The sequence below is a fragment of the Mobula birostris genome, chromosome 1, assembly GCF_030028105.1.
Source record: "Mobula birostris isolate sMobBir1 chromosome 1, sMobBir1.hap1, whole genome shotgun sequence".
NCBI classification, from domain to species: Eukaryota; Metazoa; Chordata; class Chondrichthyes; order Myliobatiformes; family Myliobatidae; genus Mobula; species Mobula birostris.
The window spans coordinates 151,225,865-151,250,350 of record NC_092370.1 but is presented as its reverse complement, the minus strand read 5'-3'; the positions used below and the strand labels follow the sequence as shown (position 1 = coordinate 151,250,350).

At 46.0% G+C, this 24,486-nt stretch overlaps 1 protein-coding gene across 2 annotated transcripts; it reads right to left on the bottom strand.

Moving 5' to 3' along the window:
* Window positions 1-3,124: 3,124 nt before the first annotated feature.
* LOC140200534 (photoreceptor outer segment membrane glycoprotein 2-like) lies at window positions 3,125-19,062 on the bottom strand. Of its 2 annotated transcripts, none has more exons than XM_072264024.1 (4): window positions 18,958-19,062; window positions 16,682-17,311; window positions 13,377-13,623; window positions 3,125-12,540 (listed from the first exon to the last, which is right to left on the bottom strand). In XM_072264024.1, exons 2-4 carry the CDS (start codon window positions 17,257-17,259, stop codon window positions 12,286-12,288), a joined length of 1,080 nt encoding a protein of 359 aa, XP_072120125.1. In that variant the 5' UTR covers window positions 17,260-17,311; window positions 18,958-19,062; the 3' UTR covers window positions 3,125-12,285. The 2 variants fall into 2 exon arrangements, with proteins under 2 accessions (XP_072120125.1, XP_072120117.1); XM_072264016.1 differs by lacking the exon at window positions 18,958-19,062 and adding an exon at window positions 18,480-18,935.
* Between the last annotated feature and the right edge of the window lie 5,424 nt (window positions 19,063-24,486).

Below are 24,486 nucleotides of genomic sequence, written 5' to 3'. Positions count from 1 at the left end.
TTCTTCAAACCCTCCTCAAAGTTCTTCTTTCAGTCCTGACGAAGGGTTTCGGCCCAAAACGTCGACTAATCTTTTCAACTGATGCTGACTGACCTGCTGAGTTCCTCCAGCACATTGTGAGTGTTCCTTGGGACAATTTGTTTTATGAGAAGGATGTAACAGAGGTCATTTAAAGATGAAATTTTGAGGGTACAGGATCTTTATGTTCCTGTTAGGTTGAAAGGAAAGGTTAAAAGTTTGAGAGAACCATGGTTTTCAAGGGATATTGGAAACTTGGTTCGGAAAAAGAGAGGGATCTACAACAAATATAGGCAGCTTGGAGTAAATGAGGTGCTGGAGGAATATAAAGAATGTAAAAAGAATCTTAAGAAAGAAATTAGAAAAGATAAAAGAAGATACGAGGCTGCTTTGGCAAGTAAGGTAAAAATAAATCCAAAGGGTTTCTACAGTTATATAAATAGCAAAAGGATAGTGAGGGATAAAATTGGTCCCTTAGAGAATCAAAGTGGACGGATATGTGCGGAGTTAAAAGAGATGGGGGAGATTTTGAACAATTTCTTTTCTTCAGTATTCACTAAGGAGAAGGATATTGAATTGTGTAAGATAAAGGAAACAAGAATGGTAGTTATGGAAAGTATGATGATTAAAGAAGAGGAAGTACTGGCACTTTTAAGGAATGTAAAAGTGGTTAAGTCTCCAAGTCCGGACAAGATATTTCCTCAGACCTTGAGGGAAGTTAGTGTAGAAATAGCGGGGGCTCTGTCAGAAATATTTCAAACGTCATTAGAAACGAGAATGGTGTCGGAGGATTGGCATATTGCTCATGTTGTTCCATTGTTTAAAAAGGGTTCTAAAAGTAAACCTAGCAATTATCGGCCTGTGAGTTTGATGTCAGTGGTGGGTAAGTTGATGGAAAGTGTTCTTAGAGATGATATATATAATTATCTAGATAGACAGGGTCTGATTAGGAACAGTCAACATGGATTTGTGCGTGAGAGATCATGTTTGACAAATCTTATTGAATTTTTTGAAGAGGTTACTAGGAAAGTTGACGAGGGTAAAGCAGTGGATGTTGTCTATATGGACTTCAGTAAGGCCTTTGACAAGGTTCCACATGGAAGGTTAGTTAGAAAGGTTCAATCATTAGGTATTAATATCGAAGTAGTAAAATGGATTCAGCAGTGGCTGGATGGGAGACGACAGAGAGTAGTGGTGGATAACTGTTTGTCAGATTGGAGGCCGGTGACTAGTGATGTGCCTCAGGGATCTATACTAGGTCCAGTGTTGTTTGTCATATATATTAATAATCTGGATGATGGGGTGGTAAATTGGATTAGTAAGTATGCAGATGATACTAAGATAGGTGGCGTTGTGGATAATGAAGTAGGTTTTCAAAGCTTGCAGAGAGATTTAGGCCAGTTAGAAGAGTGGGCTGAAAGATGGCAGATGGAGTTTAATGCTGAAAAATGTGAGGTGCTTCATTTTGGTAGGACTAATCAAAATAGGACAAATATGGTAAATGATAGGGCATTGAAGAATGCAGTTGAACAGAGGGATCTAGGAATAATGGTGCATAGTTCCCTGAAGGTTGAGTCTCATGTGGATAGGGTGGTGAAGAAAGCTTTTGGTATGCTGGCCTTTATTAATCAGAACATTGAGTATAGGAGTTGGGATGTAATGTTGAAATTGTATAAGGCATTGGTGAGGCCAAATTTGGAGTATTGTGTACAGTTCTGGTCACTGAATTATAGGAAAGATGTCAATAAATTTGAGAGAGTACAGAGGAGATGTACTAAAATGTTGCCTGGGTTTCATCTCCTAAGTTACAGAGAAAGGTTGAACAAGTTAGGTCTTTATTCTTCGGAGCGTAGAAGGTTGAGGGGGGACTTGATAGAGGTATTTAAAATTATGAGGGGGATAGATAGAGTAGACGTGGATAGGCTTTTTCCATTGAGAGTAGAGGAGATTCAAACAAGAGGACATGAGTTGAGAGCTAAAGGGCAAAAGTTTAAGGGGTAACATGATGGGGAACTTATTTACTCAAAGAGTGGTAGCTGTGTGGAACGAGCTTCCAGCAGAAGTGGTTGAGGCAGGTTCAATGTTGTTGTTTAAAGTTAAATTGGATAGCTATATGGACAGGAAAGGAATGGAGGGTTATGGGGTGAGTGCAGGTCGGTGGGACTAGGTGAGAGTAAGAGTTCCACACGGACTAGAAGGGCCAAGATGGCCTGTTTCCGTGCTGTAATTATTAAATGGTTATATGGTTGTTATATATGAAATGTATGATAATATATTTTAGTAAAAGGAATAATAGTGCAAACTATTATCTTAAAGGGGAGGAGGTTGAAACATCAGAGGTGCAGAGGGACTTAGGAGTCCTCATGCAAGACTCCCAGAAGGTTAATTTAAAGGTTGAGTATGTAGTAAAGAAAGCAAATACAATGTTGGCATTTATTTCAAGGGGAATGGAATATAAAAGCAAGGAGATAATGCTGAGGCTTTACAAGACACTAGTCAGGCTGCACTCGGAGTATTGTCAACAGTTTTGGGCTCCATATCTCAGAAAGGATGTGTTGTCATTGGAGAGAGTCCAGAGGAGGTTCACGAGGATAATTCCAGGAGTGAAGGGGTTAACATGTAAGGAGCATGTAGCAGCTTTGGGCCTGTACTCACTGGAATTTAGAAGAATTTGGGGGATCTCATTGAAACCTCCTGAATGTTGGAAAGACTAGATAGGGTGGATGTGGAGAGGGCTCACCCTTTAGTACGGAGGTAAGGAGGAATTTCTTTAGCCAGAGAGTAGCAAATCTGTGGAGTGTTCTGCCACAGACTGCAGTGGAGGCTAAGTCCGTGGGTATATTTAAGGTGGAAGTTGATAGTTTCTGATCAGTCGGGGCATCAAAGGAGATGTAAAGTGAGAAGGCAGATGTATGGGGTTGAGTGGGATCTGGGATCAGCCATGATGGAATGGCAGAGCAGACTCAATGGGCTGAATGGCCTAATTCTGCTTCCTTGTCTTATGGTGTTGGAGTTGAAATCTGTACTGGGCTTGGGCAATCAGATCCGGAAGACCCAAACCAATTGGAGTTTTCAATGAAATTCTATAATAGGAACACAAGCACAATAAAGTCAGAAGCCTAATTTATTTTCATAAAACAGAAAGCACAAATACATCACACTAAATACTACGTAGTAGGTTACAAAGATTCCAGGGTTCACAATTCTCAGCCACCACTCGAATGCCACTGTTGTTGGAAGAAGTTCCAAACTCTGACTCAAGAAATCACCCTGGGTCGTCCTCAGCATCTATCAATCGTGATTTGTCGGTCTAGGTGGAGTCCCAAGAATCGAGTGAAAGGTGATTGATGGAAGAATAAGAAACCTACCGGGATAGTAACTGGTCATAAAACACTATAGCACAGAAACAGGCCCTTCAGCCCATCTAGTTCATGTCAAATTATCAATCTGCTTAGTCCCATCAACCTGCACCCGGACCTTAAGCCTCCACAGCCCTTCCATCCATGTACCTATCCGAAGTTCTCTCAAATGTTGCAATCAAACCCTACATCCCCCACTTCCTCTGGCAGCTCTCACCACCCTCTGAGCGAAGAAGTTCTTCCTCAGGTTCCCCTTAGACATTCCACTTTTCACTGTCAACCCATGACCTCCAGTTCTACTCTCACCCAAAGCCTGCTTGCGTTTACCCAATCTATAGCCCTGATAATTTTGAATGCCTCTATTGAATCTCCCTTCATTCTCCTATGCTCTAGGAAATAAAGTCCTAACGTTCAACCTTTCTTTATAAGACCATAAGACATAGGAGCAGAATTAGGCCACTCAGCCCATCGAGTCTGCTCCACCATTCCATTATGGCTGATCCCAGATCTCACTCAACTCCATACACCTGCCTTCTCACCATATCCTTTGATGCCCTGAACGATCAGGAACGATCAACTTCCACTGTAAATATATGAACGGACTTGGCCTCCACTGCAGTCTGTGGCAGAGCATTCCACAGATTTACTAATCCCTGGCTAAAAAAAAAATTCTCCTTACCTTTGATCTAAAGGTCGCCCCTCAATTTTGAGGCTGTGCCCTCTGGTTCTGGATACCCCACCATAGGAAACATCATCTCTACATCCACCCTGTCTAGTCCATTCAACATTTGGTAGGGTTCAATGAGATCCCCACACATTCTTCTAAATTCCAGTGAGTATAGCCCCAAAGTTGCCAAAAGCTCCTCATATCTTAACCCCTTCATTCCTGGAATCATCCTAATGAACCTTCTCTAGACTCTCTCCAATGAGAACAAATCCTCTCTGAGATATGGGCCCAAATCTGTTGACAATACTCCAAGTGTGGCATGATCTGTGTCTTATAAAGCCTTAGCATTACCTCTTTGCTTTTATATTGTATTCCCCTTGAAATAATTGGTAACATTGCATTTGCCTTCTTTACCACAGACTCAACCTGTAAATTAACTTTCTGGGAGTCTTGCACGAGGAGTCCTAAGTCCTTCTGTAGCTCTGGTGTTTGAACCTTCTCCCCATTTAGATAATAGTCTGCACTATTGTTCCTTTTACCAAAATACATTATCATACATTTCCCAACACTGTATTCCATCTGCCACTTTTTTGCCCATTCTTCTAATTTGTCTAAGTCCTGCTGCAATCGCATTGCTTCCTCAGCACTACCTACCCCTCTTCCTATCTTCGTATCATCTGCAAACTTTGCCACAGAGCCATCAATTCCATTATCTAAATCATTGACAAACAATCTGAAAAACAGCAGTCCCAATACTGACCCCTGCAGAACACCAATAATCACGAGCAGCCAATCAAAAAAAGCTTTTATTATTCCCACTCTCTGCCTCCTGCCTGTCAGTCATTCCTCTATCCATGCCAGTATCTTTCCTGTAATGCCAGAGGATTTTATCTTGTTAAGCAGCCTCATGTGTGGCACCTTATCAAATGCCTTCTGAAAATCCAAGTAAATGACATCCACTGCCTCTCCTTTGTCCACCCTGCTTGTTACTTCCTTGCAGATTTGTCAGGCAAGATTTCCCTTGACAGAAACCATATTGACTTTAACTTATTTTATCATTAGTCTGCAAGTACCTTGAAACCTCATCCTTAATAATAGACTCCAACACTTTCCCAGCCACTGAGGTCAGGCCAACTGGCCCTTTACCTTCCTTTCTTTTGTCTTCTCCGGGACCATGCCAGAATCAAGTGATTCTTGAAAGATCATGACCAATGCATCTGTTATCTCTTTGGTAATCTCTCTCAGGACTCTGGGATGTAGTCCATCTGGCCTAGGTGACTTATCCACCTTAAGACCTTTCAGTTTGCCTAGCATTTTTTCCTTTGTAATAGCAATGGCAGTCACTCCTGTTCCCTGTCACTCAGAGGCCTCTGGCACATTGCTAGTTTCTTCCACAGTGAAGACTGATGCAAAGTACCCATAAGTTCATCTGCCATTTCTTTGTCCCCCATTACTACCTCACCAGCATCATTTTCCAGAGGTCCAATATCAATTCTCACCTCCCTTTTACTCTTTATAGAACTGAAAAAACTTTCTGTATCCTGCTTTATATTATTGGCTACTTTTCCCTCATATTTTCATCTTTTCCCTTATAGCTTTTTTGTTGTCTTTTGTTGTATTTTAAAAGCTTCCTAATCATCCAACTACCCACTCACTTTTGCTACCTTATATGCCCTTTCCTTGGCTTTAATATGGTCCTTAACTTTCTCTGTCAGCCACGGTTGCCTACCCCTGCCATATGAGAACTTCATCCTCTGTGGGACATATCTATTCTGCACCTTGTGAACTGTTCCCAGAAACCTCAGCCACCTCTGCTCTGCCGCCATCCTCACCAGTATCCCCCTCCAATCCACCTGGCCAAGTTCCTCTCTCATACCTCTGTAATTCCTTCTAGTCCATTGCGATACTGACACATGTGTCTTATGCTTCTCCCCCTCAAATTGCAGTTTGAGTTCACTCATATTATGATCACTGCCTCCTAAGTGTTCATTTACGTTAAGCTCCCTAATGAGATCTGGGTCATTACACAACACCCAATCTAAGACAGCCTTTCCCCAAGTAGGCTCAAGCACAAGCTGCTCTAAAAAGCCATCTTGTAGGCATTCAACAAATTTCCTCTCTTGCGATCTGACACCAATCTGATTTTTCCAATACCCTTGAAGTCTCCCATCACAATTATGTCATTACCCTTATTACAGGCCTTTTCCAGCTCACTTTGCAATCTCAGCCCCACATCTTGGCTACTATTTGGAGACCTATATATGATTCCCATAATGGTATTTTTTCACCCTTGGAATTTCTTAACTCCACCCACAAAGATTCAACATTCTCTGACCCTATGTCACCTCTAACTAAAGATGTAATTCCTTAGCTTATCAACGGCACCACAGCACCGTCAATGCCTTCCTGCCTCTCCTTTCGATACAAAGTGTATCCTTTGATGTTATGGCCTTCTTTTAACCATGGCTCAGGGATGCCCACAATGTCAAACCAACCGATCTCTAATTGCACCACGAGTTCGTCCACCTTATTCGAAATGCTACGCGCATTTAAATACAGCACCTCCAGTCCTGCATTCCTTGCCCTTTTGAATCTTGCATCTGTGGTACAATTTAACCCTCTGCTCTGCCTGTATTTGTACCCAATCACTGGCTTGTCCATCACCTACTTGTAAACCTGCTGGCTCATCCTCAGCTCTTTCATACTGGTTCCCATCACCCTGCCACGTTAGCTTAAACCACTCCCAACAGTTCTAGTAAATCTGCGCACAGGAATATTGTTCCCCCTTTGTATTCAAGTACAACCCATCCCTTTTGTACAGGTCACACCTGCCCCGGAAGAGGTCCCAATGATCCAGAAATCTGAACCCCTGCCCCCCACTGCTCCAATTCTTCAGCCACGCATTTATCTGCCACCTTATTCTATTCCTATCCTCTCTGTCGTGTGGCACAGACAGCAATCCCAAGATTGCTGCCCTTGAGGTCCCGCTTCTCTACTTCCTTCCTAACTCCCTGTATTCTTTTCTCAGGACCTCCTCCCTTTCTCTTCCTATGTCGTTGGTACCAATATGTACCACGACCTCTGGCTACTCACCCTCTCTTTTCAGGACATTGTGGATGCGTTCAGAAACATCTTGGGCCCTGGTAGCTGGGTGGCAAACTACCATCCATGTTTCCTTTTCACAGCATTGACTATCTGTCCCCCGACTATAGAGTCCCCTATTACTGCTGCCTCTTCAGTTCCCTACCCTTCTGAGCCACAGGGCTAGACTCAGTGCCAGAGACACGGCCACTGTTGCTTCCCCCAGGTAGGTCACCCCCCACCAACTGTACACAAAATGGAGTACTTATTGTTGAGGGGGATGGTCACAGGGGTGCTCTCCACTATCTGACATTCTCCCTTCCCTCACCGACAGTTATCTGTCTCCTGTAGACTTGAGGTGACTACCTTCCTGTAGCTCCTGTCCATCACTGCCTCACGTTCCCTAACAAGCCAGAGGTCACTGAGCTGCAACTCCAGTTCCCTGACACAGTCCAATAACTCAAGTCCTGGCAACATCCTTGTAAATCTTCTCTGTAAATTAGGATCTGAAAATCTGATTCCTTCCAACATGTAAACAGACAGGGGGTTATCAGGTGTGTGCAGCTGAGTTTTGCATCATAGCTTGGTACCATAACTGCTCTGCCTGTGACCATAAAAACCTACAGAGTTGTGGACACAGCTCAGAACATCACGGAAACCAGCCTCCCCCCACCCCCATGGGCTCTGTCTACACTTCTCACTTCATCAGTAAAGCAGCCAGCATCATCAAAGACCCATCCACTCTGGGTATTCCCTCTTCCCTCCTGCTAAGCAGAAGATACAAAATTCTCAAAGCATGTACCACTAGGATCAAGGACAGCTTTTTCTCCCTGTTATAAGACCATTGAATAGTCCCCTATTATGATAAAAGGCACGGTTAACCTCGCAATCTGTCATTGCACGGCCAGCACTGGATTGCTAACTTGCCCTGCATTTTTTCTGTAGCACTTTATTGTTGTCCCCTGTACTATCTCAATGCACCAATTTGTGTGGATAGAATACAATACAAAGTTCTTCATTGTACCTCGGTATATAATTAAACTGAGTTATCAATGTAGTCAGCACAGACAACATGAGCCTGTTCTTGTGCTGTATTGTTCTTAATTCTATCTGGAATAATGTATTTGCCACCTGTCAGGAGGAGAATAAAGATTGTCGGAAGATCAGTCAGAATCCGACCGCGATCCTTGGAAGTTATCCACTTCCTGTTTATGGGAATCCTACAAATTGTGGGATAACTGGCATCCTAACTGGAGTTGAGGTCACTTTTGGACCTTCTCTCAGCAACCTGGTTCAATGAGAGCCAGGGACAACCTCGTCAGTATGATACAGCCTGAGATCATAGCGTTGGAAAGAGGCAGGTTCCAGGAGCTAAATGAACTGACCAAACCTCTGATCTTTTGACTATCACTCTGCAATTGGGTCAAAGTGAAGATTAAGGAATTGAAAGCTGAAGGAATGATGTGAAAACGAAGGGCTCACTTCATGACACAGAAGTATCGCTAGGATGACCTGTGCCAGTGGAATTGACTGGATATTTGAATCATGGATAGGGCTGAGGTAAAGAAGAAGAAAGGGTCTGAGTGAAAATGTTATAACACTACTCTAAGGGAAGGGGTCAAAGTTGGTCAGAAGGTTTTTTGGGGACCACAGGAAAAAAAACTGAGATATGAATTATCCACATAACATGGATGTTTTCACTGAACTATTGGCAATGTGATGTTTTGATGCAAGTCTTAACAGAACCTATCATTGAAGAGGTGTCTGTCTCCATCAAGGATTCATGTAGCTTTCTAATGAGTGATTTTATTATGTTAAGACTGAAAGTAATCATGTAAAATATACATATTTGTGTATAATTGTACATAAATTGTATAACTTAATGTTCTTGAGTTGCATTGTAACTAGACCAGAAATGTGACATTGTAGGAGCGTTGACAAAGATTGACAGGAGTGTAATTACTCTAATGTGCACTTTATTCCCCAACAAATGGCAACGTTATATATATATATATATCTATCAGAAAAAACCCTGCTCCAAAACGTAATAACGTGCAACGTAACACATAACATACACAGCAAACTTACCCCTTAACAGCCTGGCAAATTCTGCCTAATGAAATTAATATCTTGCATTTAACTGAATAGGAGATTAGTGTCAATTCAAGTCCTGATTTGATTCTTGCACCGTTCAAAGCCTAATTCACCATTTAACATACCATAGAAACCATTTCCAGAAGTGGAAAAACTTCACCTTCTTTCTGTAAAATACAAGATTATCAGTTTGGGCATCTCTCTTTCTTGGTATTTCAGTTGTCATTTGTTTTTAACCTATTGAAGTTTAAGCATATGGTATCACTTTCAAGGTCATCATTTATTGCCCATGAAGAGACAGTGAGTAACATCAATCTGCTCCTTGTTTATATCAACACAAGGCGAGTAAAGACTCCAGCAGCACCACACGCAAAATACTGGAGACTCTATCCTGACGATGGGTCTCATTCTGAAATGTCTCCTGTTTATTCCCTCTCACAGATGCTGAGCTCCTCCCACATTCCTGTGTGTTGCTCAAGTTGCCAAGTTGCTTGTTGGAAAGATAGATTTATGAATAGGAGACTGCAGTATAGAAGGAAGCTATGGTAAACATTTGTAAAATATTGAGCCTCAGCTGGAGTGTAGTGTCCAATTCTAGGCACCATATTTTAAGTTTTTCTTACATTTCTGACTTGATTTCATGGATGACTACCTTGTCTAGTTCACTAGTTTTTTTCCTCTTTCCCTTGTGAAAACACTGTCTACACTATCATCATTTTAAAGACCCCTGTTTGGTTTTCTCAGCACCATTCCAAGATCCAAGCTCCGGACCCAGCAGATTCGTGCTTCCTTTTCAGACGTCAGTTTTCAGCAACAAAGCACCTCCGCTAGAGAATTTATATCCTCTTTATACAGCAACCATAACATGCACAGCCATCACAGGTGAGGTTCATCCAAGGTTCAAATATGGTGTAATCTCTATCTCTAACCCATCCCTGTAGAGCCCTGGTTAAGATTTTACTGCTAATGCTGTAGGGTATTTCATTTAATAGTGTTTGTATAGAAGCAGTGTGTTCTGCTGACTGTTTGGGTTCCAGTTAGAGATAAGGGGTTGTGATGTCCAACTTAGGAAGGTTGGCTCAGCCAATCAGGATGGTGGAATTGAGAGAAGGTTCGAGAGAAAGCTGGGTGGAGAGGTTTGGTTTGAAGTCTTTTTGGCAGGAGCTGGGAGAATACTGGTGAGAAGATGGCTGAGGATGCCATCTCGGTTGCACGGGGTCCTTTTATGCTGATGGGTGGCTTCAAGGAGGAAGGGCTAATACTCTCATGGAAGAGCCCATTTGTTAGAGATGGATTTTGAGTGATGTTCAGAAGATGGTGTGTGCTTTCACACAGACCATGGGTCCCATGTGTGAGTAAAAGACAACTTCAACAAGATCTCCAACTTCATGTGCACATTTGGACTGGGATAACAGTAATGGGCCCTTTTATTTATTTTTTCTCTTCCTTTTTCCTGCTTACTGTTCAATAAAGCTGAAATTTGTAAATATACTTTGTTTATAATTCAATAGTGTAAAATCTGTTATTTCTTGCCAATGACTAATTGCACTTGAGCAGTATTTACACAGACCGGGGTTCGGATAGTTGAAACATCCCAACTTCACGGTTTTGGTGGGACCCAAGTCATGCTGACCCTAGATGCACAGAGTTCGAGAAAGATGGTTTTCTCACCGCTGAGTCCAGTGGCTGTTAGCAAGGGGCTAATGAGCTGAGTTTCTATAGACACCCAGTCACGAATAAATCCAATTGATTGGTTTGCTTTTGTTGTGGCCTTAGTGAATTCCATCCAAATTGGTTCCCTCAGGTGCCTTTCCTTCTCTATTTAGATGCCTTTTTCCTAAATAATACAACATTCTTGCTTTTCTTTGTCAAATGTCTCACATCACATTTATATAATGAATTTAATTGGCCAGTTGTATCTCCATTTATTAAATTTTAGTAAGTCGTTTCAGTCCTTAAAACTAATTGTCACTCCCAGCCTGGACTTTTGATTCTAGACAGAATTGGTAATATAAATTGTGATCTTAACCCGAATGTATCCTCAATAGCTCACACGTGGCACAGCCACAGGCCAAAGTTGCAACAGTTTGATTCCATCTCTGATTTCACCCAGGGAGAGGGGTGGAATAAAAAGATTTTTTTTAAGGATATCAGTTTTGCATGCACAAGGTAGTAAATAATTTGGATGTGCATTATTGAGGTTTTTGTGCATGTCTATTCGATGATCTGGGTTTACTTTGTATTTCCATATTTTTTATGTGATTTTGACTGGTGGATCAATATTCAAAATGGTTCAAGTAGTTCCATCTAATATCAGAGAACGTATGCATTATACAACCAGAAATCCTTGCTCTTCACAGGCATCCGCGAAAAACAGAAGAGCACCGCACAGAATGAGCAACTGTAAAATATTGGAACCCCAGAGCCCTGTTCTCCCCGCTCCCATGCACAAGCATCAACCACCCCACCTCCCTCTCCACACTTATTTCAGCAGGAAGCATCACCCACAAAGAAAGCAACAGCAAAGCCCCCAAAGAGGGATTGTGATCTGCAGTCCAACAAAATCTAATCATTCACCAGGGCAAATTCAACATGCCAGTCTCTCTCTCTCTAATAAAGGGGAAGAGAGGTGTCACGCAGCTTGCCGTTGTTTCCATATTTCCAACTTAAAATTGTCCTCATGAATGCAATTTTCTCAACAAAAACAGATTCCAGCAGACACTATAGATTTCCTGTGATGGTCTACAATGATCTTGGATTTTCATCCTTCAATGCTAATTCTTTAAAGGAAAATATGTTTATCTATTTTTCTACCAGAGGGTGCTGAAATTTCCACTGAAGCTAACCTAAGTACCCACAATATCAATGGTATCAGTTGAAGGCTGTATTACAGATTTAAGGTATATTACTCAAAGATGTCCATTGATTATAAACATTCAGTCACAGCATTGTTAGAGTAGTTACCTCTCTGCAGCCATGTGAGATTGTACACTCAATCACACTGAAACTAAAATCCACATCATTCTGAAGCAGGAGCTTAAAGAGCCAAGAGAGACGCCGCCAATGTTAACTGGTAGTGATAATTTGGGGCAGAGTATTGTCCGGTCCATACTTGGCAACGTTATTGCGATCTTCCAATCCTGAGATCGTGGATATCTGATCGACTTTGTGCAGGTTTTTAATGATGTTGAAATTTGTTTTGGCTTTTTCCACAAAGTTGTTCTGCAGTAGCCAACCTTCCGATGCACTGTCTGGGTCACCATGGTTCTGAACGTTCTCCATTGCAGTCTGCAGATACCTGACACCAATCAGAAGCAAAATCTGCAGCCAAACAGTAGTTATTTTGTTAGCAAAGACAGAGAGATGCATCTCTATAGCCAACATAAATGCACACTACAATCTGTTAGGTATTTTTGAAATTATGGTGACACAGACTGAGAGAAATTCTGCACACTGTAGGATTTCACACTGATAGATACAGATTCTCCCTGGGTCACGCATGCACAACCCTCTACATGCAACCCTCTAATGTTTGGGGGGCCTTTAGATGCAAGAAGATGGACCTGCCAGTTGCTGCATCTTCTGGGAACAGGAATTTTCCCATGTGCCTTCTCTCCCTTGCAACCCCCAGTCCCTCAGCCATGACAACTAGGTGCTGAGTGGAGCTGAACAGAGCTGTGAGCATGGAGTGGACCCACTCCCTCCCTCACCGAGGGAGTCTACTCTTCCTGCGTCCGCTTGCTCTCCACCACAGCTGTTCCTATGATCCTCTCCCACACACTGTTTCTGTTCATTTCTGACTTACAAACAGAACTCTGTCATAACCGGGGACTCTCTGTAAATCAGAAGAAAATATTAGCTCAGACAGAGTGGAACTTCATATTTCCTCCTCCACAGACTCAGAGGCCAGGTAAGGCCTCTGTTTATCACCTCACCTGAAAGAAGCATTTGTTACAGCACACACTCTCAGTGTGCCCTTGGTTCATCAGCTCAGGGTTTTGGACTCAATTCCATCAATGGGCTTTTTCCCCACAACCTTCTGACTGAGAAGCTGGAGTCCTCAAAAAAAAATCGTTTTAAGTTTGCAGCTTGGTGCAGCCAGCATCGATACAAAGGGAGGGAAGGGAGTTACTGCACACTCTGCTGCGATGGTTTACCTCAAAGAGCCAGATGAACAGCATGGAGAGCCCGATAGACTGCGTAATTGGGGTGTAATGATCCAGTAGTGCTTGTCGACAGCCTATCATCCACTGGTTCATCTCTGCAGTCAGGTAGTCGTAGTTGTAGTGGGCTGAGTTGTTGGTGAGTTGAAATTGGATACAAGGACGGGGCGAGTTGAGGTTGCAGCAGCTGAAGGGAATGCCATCCAACAAATACTTCCCATCCACATTACTCCTCAAACGGCTACAGTGGGAGAACAGCTCACATGTGAACATAATACAACACCAATTTAACTTCAATTAACCCAAAAAATAAGTCAATGAGCTCTCAGAGACAACCCATTCAGCCAGCTAACCAGACAAGCTCTTTGAAAGAGTTATTCCATTAGTCCCATTCCTTCCTCCTTCCTCGTGGCTGGAAATACTTTTTGTATTGAAAGGCAAGAACCAATCTGCCTCCACAGCTCTATGGTTCTTGTAACATTTTTCCAAATTGCCATTTTTATTTCTCATGTGTATCTTCTGTCAATGGTGACATCCGCATCCTCGGGGCACAGACTAACACGTTTCTAAATCTTTTGATTGACAACCATTAGGATTAACAATGAGATTACTGATCAGACCGAAATCTGAAGCCAATTGGTAGCGATATTATTCCCATTTACCATTTTCTGTCCTTTTGATTATGTCTTGCTACTTGACTTGCAGATGATTCCATTAAATTACATTGTAATTAGCAGCTGAAGAACCCAATGCATTTATGGTTAATCTTTTCATACTTTCAGGACACTGCCTCTATCCCACAGACCCACGGAGCAAGAAGTGCCAGAGACTCTCTGCTTCCTCCAGAACTCCCTGTAGCTTTACTCCACTTAAATTTTAGATACCATGGCGTTGTAGCGGTTAGAGCAATGCTATTACCGGGCACGGCGTTAGGATCAGGGCTTGCAGGGGCGGAGTGGGTCCAAGGGCTGGAACAGCCTACTCAGCGCTGTATCGCTAAATAAACAAACAAATGTGCCAAGAAAACCAACTCCTAGAACGTGTAATAGTGCAAGTTAGACTCCCGAACATGTCGAGTTACGATGGGCACACAGTCACTCTTGTCCGGGCTTTAATCAAGTGCTGCCAATTCTATTTGGCTCCCACCCCCACCCCCACCCCCGACCCCGACCCCCAACGTTGAGCTGTTTATCAAAGTGCTGCTTTTTACAGGAAAAATATAAATATATTACCGTAAGTATGGTATGAATGATTTGATATTTTTGCTTTCAGAATATAGCTTAATGGGGATTGCACATTTTCAGTAATAACAATGGTTCATAATTAGTGAATATTTCACACTCCCAGTTTATCCCACCTTTGAAGATTCATCTGGACCAGATCAAGGATCTCGACCCTAAATATTCACTGTCCACTCCCCTCCATAGATGCTGCCTGACCACCGAGTTCCCTCAGTGCTTTGTGTGATATTGATAGAAGCAGTTTATGAGACACTTCTTTGATAATGAACAGTAAGTTTAACAAAAATGAATTATTCTGATTTCTGCACAGTTTTAGAATTTCATCATATTTTTAAGCTATACTGCATTTCTTGTTGACTGATCAGCTGTGTTTCTGAGAGATATGGTGCAGCATACAGAGGACAGGAACTTAACACCAATCCTTATAACTCGACCTTATTTACACATTGGTTTTATTCACATTCATTTTAATACAGTATATTACGCAGACACCCAACCCCCACAGACATCTCCACTTCCCACACGCACAGACGCCCCAACTCGCCCGCGTGGACTGACACTCCCTCTCCCCCCCCCCACGCACCAACATCCCCACTCCCCCCACGCACTGACACCCCCATTCCCCAGGCGCACTGACACCCCAACTCCCCGCGCGAACTGACCCCCAACTCCCCCGCGTGCACCGACACCCCACTCCCCCACGCACCAACACCCCCACTGCCCCCACGCACCGACACCCCCACTCCCCAGCGCGCACTGACGCCCCAACTCCCCCGCGCACCGACACCCCCTCTCCCCACTCCCCACACGCACCGACACCCCACTCCCCCCCATGCACTGACGCCCCCTCTCCTCCCATGCACTGACGCCGACTGCACAATGACACCCTGTACTCTAACCACACACGCACATTGATCCCACTTTCTCCCATACCACATTCCTCAGATCCCCACCCTCATCCTCTCCTTCTTCCAGCTTCTCATCCCCTCTCCCCCCCATCCTCCTTCATTAATCCCTTCCTTCTCCCAGCTTCTCCACCTTGTATCAGGAATCTCTTCGAGTAATGCGAATGATGTTGCTGGAGTTCAGACATGTGAAGAGTGGATGTTTAGCTCTTCACCCAACGTGCCAAAGGTGGGCATTTACTCTGATTCACTAGTTGTGTTCTGCTTTTGTTCGAACACCACTTTCACTCCGTCCTTGCTCGCACTTCCTCAAACCCTTCATGTGTATTCCCCCCACCCTTCTCGCCGCCAGTGCAATTAATTCAAGTATCCAGCCGTTGCTCCACTCATCATAGCTTTATTGCTCCTGTTAACCTGCCCCCACTGCATCCATATTTCAACGTTCAGTACATGACAGGCAGACTGAGACAGGGTTAACCTTTCAAATTGAAGACTCATTGTCTAAATGAACTTCTCTCTCTGAGGATACGGCCTAACCTGCTGAGCACCTCCAGCATTTCCTCTTTTTATTCAAGATTTTCAGCATTGGTTCTTTAAAAATTTTGATTTACCAATAGTAGCCTAATCTATTGCAGATTTTGCGACTGTACCGCCCTAGACCATTTGTACAGCTATCTTTCGCCACTTCCTTCTCAGCATGGTGTCCTGGGAAAGCCTCCGGGTCTGAAGAATTCAAACCCACGGTGGCCAGAACCACTTACAACAGATGTTGTGTTGAGAGGGCAGCCGGTGAGAATGGTGCCCTGAGCTTTGAGAGTTTGGGCCCAAGTTCTGTAATCCTGTCCTGTGAGGCAAAGTGCATTCATGGTTTGGGAATGAGGGATTTGGGATTCTTGAATTAAATCGAAGATAACCCGTACTGAAGATGGAGCGGAGGAGGAAGACGGGTATTTGCCGGTTGGTCAAATACTAGGATTGGGGAGGGGCGGGGCGGGGTGGGGTGGGGGGAGAGGAAATGGAAATGTCTCAATTTATCGGTATCAATTGAATCTCCAAGCAGCCACATTCAATACATATATTGAAGATGAGGGGAATGGCAAGGGGAATCACAGGTCCTGTCCCACCCCGCACCCCACCCCTCCCTTCCACTTACTCTTGAACCTCTTTGGAGTTCATGTCCAGATAGCGAGAGCTGATCCACTGGATCTCAAACCAGTCCCTGAAGCCGTTGTTGCCGCAGCAACGGAACTCCACGTGCAGCTCATCCATGGTCTTCTTGAGGAAGCAGCGGCCCGGGGTGTCGGTGTCCTTGTAGAACCTCATGGCACGCTGGAGGCCCAGGTCGAGGGATTCCTCCAGTGTGCTCCTCATGCTGTAGCACATCAAGGCCCCCACCAGGATGAAGATGGATAAGAAGGTGGTGCAGGTGATGTAGGGAACCATGAGCAGCCTCCAGCAGGAGAATTTGTTGTCCCAGCAGTCATGGCAGATCTTGCTCCCCAGCAGGTTGATGCCACAGGTGATGGCTCCCACCACCACCAGCATTTTGGGGAGAGAGGTTCCCCCACTGATCACCATTACCTCACTGCGTTTCCTCACCTCCAGGGTCAGGTAGATCCCTAGGCTGATCAAAACCATCCCCGTCAGCACCAACACCCAGTTCAGCATCCGCAGCGCCTGGGCCAGTCTGTCTCTCTGTCTCCTGGTGAACCGCACGCCCAGAACAGCCATGGACAAGTCCACATGAAGACTTGGCCCGAGTGCAGATCACGGGAAAACCTTCCTGCAAAAAGCACATTCGTCACCAACACACCCCAAGAACCGTCTCAAGTGCTTAAACTTTAGCAGAACGTCCACAATAGGTTGGGCGGCCACTGTGGAGGGGATGCGGGTAGTTCCTTTCCAGGCCCATGAAAGGGTTAACAGCCAAAGGGTGGATGGGAGGCAGAAGTGGTTCAGTGGCCAAGGTTAGTGGAGTAAAGGATGGTGGTGGTTAGGGACAGTGGGTGCAGAGAGTGTGGGGTGGGCAAGGGTGCGGATACAGGCAAAGGATGCCCATCCCAGCCCAACCCCACCCACAGATGTTGGCAGCCCACTGGCAGCTCGATGCCTCCACCCAGATCTACAGATAGGATGTGGTTTGTTTCTCCCTCCCCCCCCCCCACCCCAGACACTGCTGTGTTTCCACCATTTTTGTCAGCTGTTTGCACTGGGTCTGACCAAACTCTGTTCTACCTCAGAGTAATACACCAGGGAATTAAACCCTTCAGATCAGTCCTTACCGACCCAGCACACCATAAACCTCTCCTATCCACGTCCCTGTCCTATCCGTCTACCTGCCTCAACCACTTCCTCCGGCAGCTTGTTCCAGCCTCTGCACGAACAACTTGCCATTCATCTTTCCAGTAAATCTCATCTTCAAACTATGTCCTCTCGTTTTTTGGTTCTCCAAATCCCGAAGGGAAAACTGTGTGTATTAACTCTATTTATGCCCCTCCCGTGATCTCATACATCTCTAAGATCGCCTATAGGACTCTTCTGCTCCAAGGAATAAAGTCCTAGCGTGCCCCAACCCCTCGAATCCTGGCAACATTCTTGCACGTCTTATCAGCTTAATGATCTTTCCTATAACAGGCTGGCCAAAACGTAACAGCAGCTCATGACAAAGAATAAACCTGCCACAAGCACGTATCTGGGACGTCCGGCGTGGGCTCGAATCACAACATATCATCTAACCTCCCGGCTTCTTTCTCGCTAACTCTTTCTTCCCAACAGTACACTTGAATGTCCTTTCCAATCCGTGGTGCCCCCACATTCCGGTCGCGAATGATGAGGGGAAAACTGTACTGTACTTTGGTCAAATGTTCTCCGGTTTTGGACCGACCGGCCCAGCCGTCCGCCCACCAGAGAGCGTCGCTCGAGGAGCCATTCCAATACTTTAAAGCACAAACCTTCGAGATGGAGCGGGGCTTCCGCAGCTGCGGGGCTGCTCTGGGGCGGCTGCGGATGAAGCCGTTGGCAGTGGCATTGGTGAAGCGGACGGAGCTGGTCTCCCGGCCGGCCCTGGGGCTAATGGATTAAAATGGAACGCCTTCTGCCACCGCCGTAATCCTCCAGAAATAAACACGGGACCAAATGTGATTCAGAAGATTCCTGACTTCCTTTAAAACTTACTGTAACCGCGCTGAATAGAAGAGCTGACTCTAACATTATTGTATTTAAGGTGATATATTCGTTCACTAGGTATACAAAATCAAAAGCGTTAAACTAATCTTTCTAATATTAATTTGGACCGAATCCGTATGAACCTCTTCATTGGCACCCAAAGGCTTCAAATCCCTGGGTTTTAAAGAGCGAGGCAGGCAGCGTCCCGTCTCCACACCGAGAGGCGAGCAACGGGGACAGGAAATCTCTCGCTGACATACACACCGTATTTCTGGCGGCACTGGGTGAACACGTTCAAGTTCTAAATTCAATTGTCATGCAGGTGCATCCAGCCGGAAATGAACAGAAAATGTTGGCAGTAATGTAGTCAGGTCAGGGCTCGTAAACTGCATCAACGTTTCCTGTCGGGGACACTTTCCGGTTTTGACCAACACAAACTTGCTGGAGGAACTCAGCAAGTCAGACGGTATCGAGGGAAACAAACGTCTCACGCGGAGAACTTTCATCGGGACTTCTCCGTTTTTGTTTCGGATTTTCAGCATCTGCTGTTTTTATTTTTCACTTCGTGGGACCCTGGGGTCCATTCCGCTATCCCGCCCCTCCCCAACCGCAGCTCCCCCGCATCCCGCCCCTCCCCTACCGCAGTTCCCCCGCATCCCGCCCCTCCCCAACCGCAGCTCCCCCGCATCCCGCCCCTCCCCAACCGCAGCTCCGCCGCATCCAGCCACTCCCCAGCCGCAGCTCCCCCGCATCCCGCCCCTCCCCAACCGCAGTTCCCCGCATCCCGCCCCTCCCCTATCGCAGCTCCCCCGCATCCCGCCCCTCCTCAACCGCAGCTCCCCCGCATCCCGCCCCTCCCCTACCGCAGTTCCCCCGCATCCCGCCCCTCCCCAACCGCAGCTCCCCCGCATCCCGCCCCTCCCCAACCGCAGCTCCGCCGCATCCAGCCACTCCCCAGCCGCAGCTCCCCCGCATCCCGCCCCTCCCCAACCGCAGTTCCCCGCATCCCGCCCCTCCCCTATCGCAGCTCCCCCGCATCCCGCCCCTCCTCAACCGCAGCTCCCCCGCATCCCGCCCCTCCTCAACCGCAGCTCCCCCGCATCCCGCCCCTCCTCAACCGCAGCTCCCCCGCATCTGGCCCCTCCTCAGCCGCAGCTCCCCCGCATCCCGCCCCTCCCCAACCGCAGTTCCCCGGAATCCCGCCCCTCCCCTACCGCAGCTCCCCCGCATCCCGCCCCTCCCAAACCGCAGTTCCCCCGCATCCCGCCCCTCCCCTACCGCAGCTCCCCCGCATCCCGCCCCTCCTCAACCGCAGCTCCCCTGCATCCCGCCCCTCCCCAACCGCAGCTCCGCCGCATCCAGCCACTCCCCAGCCGCAGCTCCCCCGCATTCCGCCCCTCCATAACCGCAGTTCCCCGGCATCCCGCCCCCTCCCCAACTGCAGCTCCCCCGCATCCTGCCCCTCCCCAACCGCAGCTCCACCACATCCCGCCCCTCCCCAACCGCAGCTCCCCCGCATCCTGCCCCTCCCCAACCGCAGTTCCCCCGCATCTCGCCCCTCCTCAACCGCAGTTCCCCGCATCCCACTCCTCCCCAATCGCAGTTCCCCCGCATCCCACCCCTCCCCAACCGCAGTTCACCCGCATCCTGCCCCTCCCCAACCGCAGTTCCCCTGCATCCCGCCCCTCCCCTACCGCAGCTCCCCCGCATCCCACCCCTCCCCAACCGCAGCTCCTCCGCATCCCGCCCCTCCTCTACCACAGCTCCCCCGCAGCCCGCCCCTCCACATCCCGCACCTCTCCTACCAGTTTCCGCATATCCTCGTTCCCCTTCCCTACTGAAATTCCTCCTCACTCCTATCCATTCCCACTCACAATTCTCCCGTCCTTTCCTCTCACATTTACCTGCCCTTCCCTCCTTTCTCGTAATGCCACACCCCCCCCCCCCTGTGATTTTCTTAAGTGACGGGCTGCGGAATTTCAGGAGAAGCTTTGGCTGGTAAATGCGAGTTTCATTTGCGATGATGATACTGCCGCTGCTTCTGCTTCTTCCTGTGTTGTTTTATGGCGGTTGGTGCATTACCGCCACCTGCGAGACTGGAGTGTGGATCGTTGGATAAACAGGAGAAGGGAAAAGAATTGCATTCCCTAATCTGAATCCTTCAGATACTTCATGATATAGGTCTATATTTCTCTTGAATTCCCACTTAAAATGTCTTCTATACCCACATCAATTTTTTTTGTTTATCTTAAATGCTCCTATCATCTTCACTGTTTTTGATACTTCTTACATTTTATCAATACATGTTCAACTGTTTCTGGTTGATTACAGTATTCACACAACCCAGTTGGACGTTTCCCTATTTTGTGTAATGTGTAATTAAGACTTGTGTGTCCAATTCTCAGATGACTGATGATCACTTCTGCCTTTCTATATCCACTTGACAATCTTTTGTATCTGACTTGCCTCTGTATTTTGTACAGTTGTCTCCCTGTTTCACTCTCATCCCAATGCTTCTGCCATGCCTCCTCAATACGTATTTTAATAATGCTCTTGCCTTCCTCTTTCCTGAGAGGGATCTGGACCTCCATTATAGATGATTTGAGCGACTGTTTAGCTACACTATCCACCTTTTCATTACCCTCCACTCCACAATGAGCAGGAACCCAAAGAAAGCTTACTTCTACCCCATTTTTGGTCAGTGTATATAACTTGCACAAAATCTCCAATAAAATATCCTGTCTACTCTCTGATTTTCTTGATTTGATCGAGGTTAATGCAGATAAACTGTCTAGACAGATTACAGCCTTTTTGATATTATTTTCTTCTATGCAAGATAATGCACTCAATACTGCCATTAATTCTGTTGTATACACTGATAAATGGTTTGATGTTCTTTTCCTGATACTAGTTTTGCACTGAGGAATATACTGCCGCTTCACTGCAAGGTGCCTTTAATGTTTTACCCATTCGGGTGCCACGCCTCGGCGATGTGCACAATATCACACTAATTGGAAGAAAAACACGGGAGAAGTGGGAACTTGTCAGCTTCCTTTACACGTTAAGTGAGACGCGCGCATATGATAGTATTACATAGAACCCACAATGAATTATTTAAACAAAGGATGTTTAATCAAACATATTTACAAGATTACTCAAATATTACTGAAATGTTAAATACACAACACACTGTGCTTAGCTATAAGCTCCAACTCAACATAGGATGCAGAAAATCGAGAAAATCTGCAGATAATATTTTGCTGGAGGAACTCAGCAGGCCAGGCAGCATCTATGGAAAAAAAGTACAGTCCGTGCTTGGGGCCAAGACCCTTTGGCAGGACTGGAGAAAAAAAGCTGAGGAGTAGATTTAAAAGGTAGTGGGGAGGGGAGAGAGAAACACAAGGTGATGGGTGAAACCGGGAGGGGGAGGGGTGAAGTAAAGAGCTGGTAGGTTGATCGGTGAGAGAGATACAGGGCTGGAGAAGGGGGAATCTGATATGCATAGAAGGCCATGGAAGAAAAAAAGAGAAGTACCAGAGGGAGGAAATGGGCAGGCAAAGAGATAAGGTGAGAAAAACAAAAAGGATGTGTCATACGGAGGTGGCTAGGAATGGACCCAAGTGCAAGACACAGACACTGAAGTACTAGGGACAGGAATAGGATACAGGGTGAGGGCAAGAACATGGACATGAAAACCAGGAACCTGGAACAGGACTGGACAAGAGAGCTGGGAGCCTAGGCTTGGACTCCAAGTCAGAGACTGGACAAGGACCCAGTACCTGGGTCTTGCCTCTGGCTCAGACCCCAGAACTAGGCAAGGACGAGGCTTGGCAGGCAGGCAGGACGAGGCTGGAGTCTTCAGGCTTGAGACTTGGCAGGAGGCAGGAGGCTGGAGTCTTCAGGCTAGAGGCGAGGCTTGGCAGGAGGCAGGAGGCTGGAGTCTTCAGGCTTGAGGCTAGAGGTGAGGCTTGGCAGGAGGTAGGGGGCTGGAATCTTCATGCTTGAGGCTAGAGGCGAAGCTTGGTAGGAGGCTGGAGTCTTCAGGCTGGAGGCTAGAGACTTGAGGCGAGGCTTGGCAGGAGGCTGGAGTCTTCAGGAGGCTAGGCAGGCTCCTCCCGGGCAGGGCGTGGTACTCCTGGGCAGGGCGCGGATCACCACCCGACGGAGGCATGGGACAGGAAGGGACAAAACCAACCGCAGGTAACGGCAAGACAGCCTGGCTTACCTGGGCGGAGGCAAGGGACGGGAAGGGAGCTAGGTACAGGGTGGCTCCAGGATAAGATTGCAGGCGAGATGAGTCGGGAGTTACCAGCAAGACAAGACAAGGCAAGGCAAGGCAAGATGAGAACTTCAGGCGAGGCGAGAGTTACCAGCAAGACAAGGCAGGGCTTCAGGCGAAACAGAAGGCAGAGGAAGGGATACAAAGAGTAAGGACAAGAACAATCCAGCAGCCATGCCCTGGTCTCTGAAGGTATTTATGCAGCCAGCCCCAACGAGCATCAGCTGCCTCAATTAATACTCAACAAGAACAGAAACAGAGTTGGCAGGGTAACCTGGAGCAAGGGTCAATGGACTGGACCATGAACCGGAATATGGACTTCACGGACCGGACCATGACAGGATGAGGACTGGTGAAGTGGGAGGGGGCATTACCTGAAGTTTGCGAAATCGATGTTCGTGCCATCAGGTTGGAGGCTACCCAGATGGAATAATAGGTGGAGCTCCTCCAACCTGAGGGTGGCCTCATCACAACAGTTGAGTTCCTCCAGCATTTTGTGTACATTGCTTACTTCTTGTTTTTATAATCTGCAGATGCTGGAAATCTAAAGCAACATATACAAAAATTGCTGGAAGAACTCAGCAGGTCAGGCAGCATCTATGGAAATGAATAAACAGTGGATGGTTTGGGCAAGGCCCTTTATCAGGACTGAATGCTTGTCAACCCATGTACATACAGTATATATTCAGTATCAAGGTGGCAGGGATTGAACAGAAAGTGGCGTTATTCGCAGATGATGTTTTGGTCTATCTGAGTGAACCAGAAAAATTATTTATAGGATTGTTTACACTGTTGGATGACTTTGGGAAAATATCAGGTTAAAAAATAAATGTAAAGAAAACGCAGATTATGTCCCTAAATTATACACCATCCAAAAAATTGCAGGATACATACGATCTTAAGTGGGAAGCTAAATCGTTAAAATATTTAGGAATAACCCTGCCGAAGGATCTTTCAATGCTGTCACAGGTAAATTATGGGCCATTAATCTCAGAGATAAAAGCAGATATGCATAGATGGAATCTTATCGCCTTTTTAAGTTTAAATTCAAGGATAAATACTATAAAAATGAATATTCTTCCTCGGTTACTGTATCTTTTCCGTACTTTACCTGTGGAGGTGGATGATAATCAATTCAGGGAATGGGACAAATGGATTTCCCGCTTCATTTGGCAAGGAAAGAAACCTAGAATTCGATATAACACCTTACAGTTAGGGAAGGAAGGAGGAGGTATGGTTCTTCCTTGCCTAAGAAATTATTTTTATGCCTCACAGATAACCCCTCTGTTATATTGGTGTAATAGGGAATATAAGGCTAGATGGAAGGAAATAGAATTTGGATTAGTTGACAGTTTTCCTCTACAGGCCTCAATAGCTGACAAAGGATTGATGGCCCAATTGGAAAAATTTAAAAACAGTTGGATAAATCTTACATTAAAAGTATGACAGAAGGTGGTTAATTCGTGTGGAATTAATAACATGTTAAAGCTCTTCAGATGGTGTGCATATGATAC

Coding starts and splice junctions, on each gene's coding strand:
- LOC140200534 (XM_072264024.1), bottom strand. CDS start 17,259: ATGGCTGTTCTGGGCGTGCGGTTCACCAGGAGACAGAGAGACAGACTG. Junction 13,624..16,681: donor AACTCCAAAGAGGTTCAAGA/GTAAGTGGAAGG, acceptor CTCCCACTGTAG/CCGTTTGAGGAGTAATGTGG. Junction 12,541..13,376: donor TGTTCATCTGGCTCTTTGAG/GTAAACCATCGC, acceptor GTTTGGCTGCAG/ATTTTGCTTCTGATTGGTGT.